Here is a 9,897-nt window from a genome sequence, read left to right on the forward strand (position 1 = left end):
AAAAAATGTATGTAACAATATATATATATATATAACCGTATAACTTATAAATTACCTATAGTCAAAATCAAAATAGTTTATTGAGAATTGTAAATTGTAATCCATAAAGAATGGTAAAAATGAAAACATTTCTCAACACATTTATTTTCCTATTACCTATACCTTATACAACTTTTATCTAGGAACAGAAATTAAGCGTGTAAGTCAATTAACAATGTTGATGTACATTGCACCTACATTATTCACTATCTATATTTTAATCATTAACCATTTAAAGATATTTTAAGTTGTGTTAAAATGTTTGTTTGTCGAAAAAACGTTAAGAGGACATCACACCCTCATGTCTATTGTCTCCGTTTTACAAATGTACAACATAGCAAAAACTGTTTTGCGCGTGAGAACTTTTATCTTTCTATGTTTGTAGTTGTGTCCCCAAAAAATTCTGAACATATAGGGTAGAAAATTATCTATGCAACAGCGTGCCTATATTTTAGATAACATTAATACAATAAAAGTTATTTGCTTCTAAACATTTTGTTTTTTTTGTTTTTTTCATTTGCTTATAAAAAACGATTGGATAGTGCTATTAAAAAATAAGCACGATGTTGCACAGATAAATAGTTGTTCTTTACGTGCTGTGAAAATTTGGTAGTTCTACAACAAATATGGTGCGAAAAAAGTTGTCCCACACAAAACAGTTTTTGCTATGTTGTATACATTTGTAAGACGGAGACAACACAGCGGATGTGACGTCCTCTTAATCAAATTTCGATTGATAGGAAATCTATAAATATTACGATGTACCTCCGCAAATATATGATATAAAGCGCACTCTCTTGGAATAAATAATTATCTCTACAGATAATTAGTTTGATTGTATATTACAAGAGATCGCTGTTGCAACTAATAATTATACATTTAGAACTAACATTACCAACTTTGATTTAATTAACTTATTAGAAAAAAAAATCTATATTAAAGGAAATCTAGTACCTAGAAATTTAGCACAAGGAAAATTTATGAATCATAAATATGTTTTTAGGAAGTAAGTAACCAAGACGGCAAAAACCTTACGGAAATTTGCATCGCAGCCAGAAAAAAAAAATTTTACATCAAGCGCAAAAACATATTTATGTTAAAAAAATAAATATAAATTAATAAATTAGGTAGGCACCTATTTAATTATAATGTATAATGTATGGAGATAGTCTATATAGTTGATAGGTTGCTGTATATTGCCATATAGGTACATAAGTATATAAAATAAATTATATAATTATGTTATGAAAGTGTGTATTTTTAGTTTTCATAAATACTTTGGGTCCAGAAATAAATATCTTAATGCTAAATTGCTAACCACGGACTAAGACCGGTGTTGCTAACCAAGGATCACGGAACTTCCACGTGTGGATATGTGATTGTAACTCAATGAAACAATTAACAAACTTACGATTACGTACCTAAACTAAAATATACCAAAAATACTTCAGTTCGAATTAAAGCCACTAACAAAACCAATAAGGTGACTCCCCAGTCCCCACATGAGTTTTCACCTGTCACCGTCTTAAAAAAACATACAAAATGGCACATTTGAGTTCAGTGAATCATCAAATTTAAATGCAAGATTATTATCTATAGGATTGTATTCTTGTATTGATGATATTAACATTTTTAAACGAGTTATGAGTACCTAGATATTTTAAAATTGTAATACTTTACATATCTATAGCTACAGTTATAACTTATCAGTATAATAATAACTCATTTTAAAATTAAAATAACAATAAAAGCCCACGACTTACAAGATATCCTAGATAATATTATTATTTGTTTATTATACGTATTGATAATAGTTCAAATCATTCTAATTTTAAAGCCACAACAAAGATGTTTTAATACGTATACATAGGAACCGGATTAATCAATTAAATTAAGTAGGGATATATTCAAGAAATACAGTAATAATATTTGTATGTTATAGTTTATTTAATTTTAACTATTTTGTATTCAAGTATAAAAAAGTTAAAAATATTTATCTACTATAATGTTTAGTCTTTTAAATGCCTGCAGATTTTAATTAAATAATATGTATTATTGCGGTCTGCATGTATGTTATAACATAGTTTAATAGTTATAATAATTATATTCATATATTGGTGGATATTTGATTTTTTGGTGGAAGGGGGTATAGTATCATTCAAAGTATAAAGTGAACCCCGATTACAATTTAGTATTTAGATGGTCCACGGATGTACACACAATTTTATATGGGGGTTACTGAAATTTCTGGGATTGTAAGCCCCACGCTCGTCTCCCCACAATTTCAACCTATGAACATTATAATATTATTATTATGACCTACATGGCTACATACAGTTGTTAAATGTTAATCGATATACCTATAAGTAGCAGTTTGTAGAGTAGATTTATCCAACAACATATTACGTAATACATATTATATATTATAATTTTTATCTGCAGTCAACTATCAAGTAGACACAAATATCTATGTGAAAATTAAAAAAACTAATCGATGGACAAATTTTTTTTTAATTAACAGTTCTCACAACTTGTTCAATTATATAGTTGTCTTATATATTGTAGTTATGTAGCAATATACATAGATTTATGTAAGTATACCTACTTATAAAGGTTAACAAATTAAGTGCTGCATTAATTTTTATTTTCATAACACAACTATATCGGTATAATCAGTCGGCACCTAGTGCCATCTAGAACTTAAGTGTGATTCTTAAGAAAACAAAATCGTCATATCCTGCTATTAAAATTATTATTTGTATTGATTCAAAGCGTACCTATACTCATACTTTATAGTTAATAAGTACTAAATAACCTTCATAAGAACTAACTAGTAATTTTAATGTCACAAAGTGTAAATTATAAGTTATTAAACAACGAAAACCGTACATTATGAATTATGATAATATATAATTCTATATACAGACAATACGTTAATACACAATTTATATTTGATATATTCTAATTGTATACTTGTATTATAGGTATCCACTTGTATAATATAACAAAGCCACATTCACATAACTTTCGGATATTTATAAATTAGTAATTACTGAAAGCAGACCAAAATCCATTGTAACTAGTTTTTTTATTATAGATTGTTCATAGCAGTTTATAATATTTTCCAGACTAGACTATTTACAAGTTACAACTGCCAACTAGCCTAACAATAAAATTAGTGATGGTTGGGGGGCCTATAGCCTCTGGCATGAATGTTTCTCGTCAATTGTCATACAGACAAGTGACAGCTGTAGTAAAAATTATCTATGACAAAAAATAAAAAGCTTTTTCAGTTTTAAAGGAAAAAATTATATAAATATTTTATTAAACATGTATAATAATAACCTGTAAGTAAACTCATTGACAAGTATAGTCTATATTATACATTCATACCATCACACTTTAAAGTTAAATTTTGTTTTCTGGACTTCTTGCATTACCGAAGAGTTAAACTATTTTTATTGACTGTAAAAAATAGGTACTGTCATCATCTCCTCTACGTCACTACTCTAGTTAACTCGGGAACGTTATGTAATCTCAGTATAGACAAAGCATTGCAATTTACAATGAATCATTAAATATAATTGTATACAACGTAAATCATTTCTGAGGAAGACAAACTCGAGGAATATTATCCAATAACAAAATAAATTCCAAATTATACTATTATAGTTTTTATTTATAATAGTTTCGAAAAGTATTTATAAATGTATAATGACATAATATTATAATATAAGTATTAATGTAGTGAATATACCCGTGAATCGTCTTTTATTGAGAATTCAGGATTGGAACTTGGAATGTGTTTAAAAATAAAATAAAATTGTATCGTCATATTTTCCATAAAATATACATTTTATATGTAGATCACAGTATAATATTATATAGGTATACGGCCGTTAGAATTTTAGTTTAATTTGCTTTAAAAATACTGCGTGATAAAAAAATGTCTGGGCACTCACTGTTACTTTTATAATATTTTTTATGAGTAATATAAATATTGTTTAAAACATTACAAAAAAAAACATTGTTGTAAACGAATACCTAAAACTTATATTATGAAAAAACTTTTTTCCAACCCTGAATTCGAAATGGTTCGTTGCAAACGTGTGTAAGTTAAACAATGGATGAAGAATGTGAGAAAATGGTATTTGTTCGATCCAAAACCTTCGAGGTGCGTACTTATTTCGGCGTGGGTTGCGTTTTTGATATCCAGACACTACTCTGATACGCAGGGCCTTCCCTGCGTAGGTACTATTCGAAAACCGTTTTGGACCTGTTGTATTCTCGACGGGCCTTTGCAGGGCAAGTACTAGTGACGTAGATGTAGTATTATATCATCACGTCTATTGCTTCGGACGACGAGCCATCGAAGGGGCGGTGATCGGGGGTGAGTCGTCCGGCGACAATGTCTCGGCGGTCCCCAAGGTCGGTGATGATGGACGGAGGAGACTGGAGAGTGCACGTCCCTCTCGAAACGTTTGTGGCGGTCGCCGTATAGACGTTGCCAATTCGTGCGACCGGTAGGGAACACACCAGATAGACTGGCGGAGAGGTACCGGGGGGAAGTGCTCGAGTATTGAGTGGAGGGGTACTGGGGGTGGGCATCGGTTGGGTGGTGCGTAGAGGGGCACCGGGTGGCTTAGACGTCGGATGATGAGGCGCGCGGGCCATAAGGCCGCGCCTCCCCGGCCGCGCGCCGTTGCAACGTTGTTATCGCCGCCGCCGAACCATCCCCCCCCGGTCCTCACGACGGGCGGCCGATGAACAAGCCGCCAACCGCGGGCGCCGCACGGCCTGGTTCCGTTGGTCGTTGGCCGCGCGGTTGCCGCTTGTTGTCGCCCGCCGTCGTGCCGCAGCGCTCGCGCACCCGGCAGACACCGCCGCTGCTGAGCACCAACGTTAACGACGTATACGCATCGCGCCGCGTACATAACGACGAAGCCGTCGTCCGAAACGGTCCGGGTGGCGCTTTCGCTTCGCCACTGCAGTGTGTCGCCGCCGCCGGCTCACCGCCCCGCTCCGCCGTCGTTTGTTACTCTCTTTTTTTTTATTATTTCTATTACTATTACTATTATTATTATTTCGTCCGCCGCCACCACCGCCACCGCCGCCGCCCTACCGCCCTTCAAACCTACTCGCCGTCGTCGCTGCGACGTTGCGTTGTTTCGCTATGGCCGTGCTGTGAACCGTCGAGGAAACCGGCAACATGAGCGCGTACAAAAAACGTTACAAGACCACCGCAAGTACGTGTCGGCAAAGTCCTAAACCGTTTTTCATTATTATTATTATTTAATATAAGATTTTAAATTTTGTTTTTTAATAATATTTTTGCTGTTGCCGATTTTTTTTAAATTTAAAATTTTCTTTTTGTTCTTCGTTTGTAGGCATTTTTATTATCCTGCGTACATAATATGTCTCCTTTGGCTAACGGCGATGTGCACCAAATTTCTTTCCCGACCATTATCACTGCTGGTCCGGTTGTCAGGACGACTTTCGTCGACGATGTATTTTATTATTACTGGGTGTTATAATAGCTCTATTGTAGAATATAGTTTATAGATAATAGATATATTCCTTGTCCCGGCTGTATCGATGAATCACGTGTTTTCCATCTGTTTTTTCGGCAATAACCGGCTTTGCTCATAATATCTTCACGCAGGTATTCGAATTCCTAGTCGCTACGGCGTAATATAATGTCCGTTATTATATTATCTATACTATTATGTTTGCACTTTGTTTTTTGTATCGTCTTGTGGCATATACATTGCAGTATAATTCCTGTGAATTATGAATTTCTCTAAACCTTAGTTATTATCGCCGTCCCGCAGTGTTCTCGAAACCAGGTGACTTTTAGAAACGAAAAAATTCATCTTGAAAAAAGGGCTACCATATTGATTAATTATTTATTTTTCAGTTGCTTATTACGTCATATGCACAAAAACAAATTTTATTCGAAAGACGAAACAAATTTGAATGTTGTCAAAACAATCGTTTAAATACTGTTTGACAAATAATATAGTTTGTTTTGCTGTGTACGTGAATTACGAATGAATTTCATTTCATAAACGTCCTATAATTTATTTGGAAAGTAATGTTTTTTTTGTTTTCTTAATGTGGTTTTTAACAGACCTAATTACTATTACGTCATTACCTAATATTATTAGAAATTAGAATAATATGTTATTATTTTGAGGTGAAATTTATAAAAATTGTTTGTTGTCGACTTGGAAATAATTTCACATTGCCTCGGAATAATTCTTTTAACCTTGAGGTATGAAATATTTATACCATGAAACATTATATTTTGCTAGCATTTAACGGTAAATATACAGAGTACAACACTCAATGCGTGTATTAATATTATATTACTATAAATATACTCGAAGCCCGTACTCTAAAAATATACAAAATACTAGAAAAAAACCAACTAATAAATTATCCTTGTGTATTAAATCGTCGATAGTCAGTCGAGAGTCTAGACCATAGAAAAGAGATTAGACTCTAGACGCACAATTTAATCTGAATATTCTATTATTAGTCATTTCACAGTTGCTTTCAAAATAGTAAACAATTTAAATTAAAATACATTAGGTACATATTAAAATATAATACCACACTACCACAGTCAACAAATTAATTGTATAATTTAGACCTTATTTATATTTGTAATAATAAACAAATTAACAGTGTCAATGTGTCATTAATTCGAATGCAATGAAACAATAAATGATTTTGGCAAGGTAGTATATTATAGTATTTTCAATTTTACATCCGGAGTGGATTGAAGCAAAAACTAGGTATTAAATGATTTTTGTTTAGGTATAGGTACAATTTTTTGAGGGAAGTAGAAAAGGTAAATATGTTCCTATGAAACCTCTATAGATTAGCTAAATCCATCTAGATTGGTAGATTATAATATATCTGTTTACTGTAGTTTTCGGAAAAATTTTGAAAAACTTTAAACTTATGGCGGAGTAAATTAAATTTCATGACGTTTGTGGTATAATTAGGTCATGATTATACTTTAGAAACCATAATAGAATGGTCAAAATCGTTTTTTAATGTAATTATTAAATGGTTTATAAACAATTTTTATATTCAGATAAATATCTTAATTATAAATAGACATTAGATGTCAGTTTTAAATTTAATTAAAAGATTAAACAGAGTCTTTTATGTTTAGAATCTTGATTTCAATTTTTTCTTGAAACTTAAAGCGATGTTTACATTATTATTCTCTGTTGGTATTATAAATAAATTACTTTAATCGTTTCATAAATTCATTAGTAGTTTTTAAACTATTGTTCTCGGATTTGTTGAAAATTCAAAAGTAAATGAGAAATTAATACAATATTTTAGATACTGATTTGAGCGATGAATGTATTAATTTTACAATGATATTATGTTTTTTATTTTTTTTAAATTTTTTTTTGTGTCTGTACACGATAAATATTCGAAAGTTATTCAAAGTTGGTGCATTTGGGAGGTCAACATTTAATATTCCCAGTAGTTTCCCACCCGGGAAAAACCAAAAAGAAATTGAGGAAAAACGGTAATTTATACGAAAAATTGGTTTTGGCTTTTGATGTAAGGTGTTACTCTAAAACAAATGTAGGTACATGCAATTTTGACTAAATGTCTATATTAGCATTTTCTATACTCCATACAATTTTCAAAATATTTTGACTTGTTTTAAGATGTTTAGGACATTTTCAGTTTCCAATATTTTTAGTTTTTTTTTCAATAAATGTCAATAAATTTGTACTTTTTGTGTCTAAAAGTTTGAAAATGTAATACAAGGTTCTTTATATATTGTTACAATGGCAGATGAAAAATATTAAAAATACAGTGTTTTAAGTATAAAAATTAATTAAAAATGTTAAACAAAGATCCACGTAAGTAGTTAACTCTGTAATCAAAAAATCTTAAAAATATATAAACACAGTTTTTTTTTCTAGTTTTTTAAGTTCAAATATGAACCAAATTGCGATTCTTAAATAATGAAATTACAAGAATAACGCCTTTTTATTTTGTTGTAATTTCTCAAGTATATTATTATCCAGCCAGCTAAGTAAAAAAAATATAGCGGCGGCAAGACAGTGTATAATACTGTATAATATTATCTCGAAGCGGGAGTTACCCATTTAAACTGTGTACATTTTGGTGTTTTTTTTAACCAGTCCTATCTTATTACCTACTGAATAAATTCATACCTAATAAATTGGAAAAAAACAGAAAAACTGTGCAATGAGGAGGTGGCCCTTTTCCAAAAATCACTGAAATCATACGGGTCGTTATTACTTGGTCGTTTTTTGTTCACAGAGTTCGATTTAGTGTTTTTGTTGTGATATAACAATATTTTATATTTTAAATATGCAAATAATATTAATTCAACTTACCGGGTACCGCAGTAATAACAATATAAATATAATACAAAAATATATCCTTGGCTGACAAACAGTGTCTACTCAGAATCGTTTTTTGTGTAGGTAGGTTAAATAATAATATTATATATCATTGAATTCAAAATATGTAACACCGTCCATTACAGTGACCCAATTGTAACCTATTGTACAGCAGAGCAACATTCACTTACGCACTCTTTTATATTTATTTAACTTCAGAATTCATAAAAATTACTAATTGGTAATTGAAATATAGTTAAGTATACTAACTAAACACGGGTACATAAATATTAAAATAAAAATACTGTAGTTAGAATATTGGGTAGGTACTGCTATGTATAACAGAAAGTTTCAGGAAAAGTAAGAAATAAAAATAGATATCTTTGTAAAATGTTGTGTTTATAGTTTGGGTAACTTGTGTTTATAGGTACTGCTCTAATGTCGTCTTAATCTGACGGTTGGCTGCCTTGAATAAAAATACAATATACAATATACCTAATGATTTTTAAGACCAATTAAAATGGTCATTATTGTTATAAGGTACATCATTTTTTATATAACTAATTTATTTTAGTAGCTATCATATATTTATACTTGGGTGCAACATTTTTCAAATGTATTCAGAATATCTGAATATTTGAATACTTTTAAAATACCTATATTATGGGTTAATTAAATATCAAAAGAAGTCCTTGATATGTTGTAATCGAATTCAACAATTTTTGAAAATGTATAAGTTTTTCAAATTAAATTAACAATTATTTACCATAGGTAGTACGCATTAAGTAATAATAATTGTAATTTTGAATAGGCACCTAAAATGCTTTATTCATAAATTAACTTTTGAATATTTTAAATAATAATAATTTAACCACATATTACGAAATCTTTAGACTTTAATAAGTGTTGTATATTAAGTATGTAACTAAAAAATATATATATTGTACATCAATTAAATTTATTTTTCGTATAGATAGATAAAATAACAAACAAAATAAAATCGATAACTTAAATATTAAAATATTACGTAGTAACAAGTTCAATATATTATAACCTAATCACAATCATTTAATATTACATAATTTAAAAAAGGCCTAAAAAATTTGTAATAACACAGTCCTATCAATAGCAAAAAGCAATTATATTAAAAATTTGGTTTATGTAATTGCAAAATTGTATAATATACCAATGATCACCACGAAATATTCAATACATAATAGTTAAATTACTTTATTTTTTGTTCAAGTAATAAACATTCTTAAATAAATAATTAAAAGTATTCGTAAAATTTCTCAAGCAGATGATTAAACATATAGTTAAATAAATATATGTTTATTAAAAACAGGTGTATTTATAATTTATATTGTTTTAATTCTATTGATAAAAATTTAAAACATGTACCTATTTACACAATATTGATATATATATATATATATATATAATTATATTT

The 9,897-nt window shown here is 30.0% G+C and overlaps 1 protein-coding gene across 1 annotated transcript in view; it reads left to right on the forward strand.

The window, feature by feature from the left end:
• The first annotated feature begins 4,875 nt into the window (after window positions 1–4,875).
• Window positions 4,876–9,897, forward strand: part of LOC100162958 (ankyrin repeat domain-containing protein 12) — a 26,081-nt gene continuing 21,059 nt past the window's right edge. Inside the window, exon 1 of the mRNA XM_003243114.3 lies at window positions 4,876–5,285. Within this exon, the coding sequence (XP_003243162.1) occupies window positions 5,249–5,285 (37 nt within the window). The 5' untranslated portion in view covers window positions 4,876–5,248. The remainder of the gene's footprint in view (window positions 5,286–9,897) is intronic.

Source organism: Acyrthosiphon pisum, chromosome A2 (assembly GCF_005508785.2).
Source record: "Acyrthosiphon pisum isolate AL4f chromosome A2, pea_aphid_22Mar2018_4r6ur, whole genome shotgun sequence".
NCBI classification, from domain to species: domain Eukaryota; kingdom Metazoa; phylum Arthropoda; class Insecta; order Hemiptera; family Aphididae; genus Acyrthosiphon; species Acyrthosiphon pisum.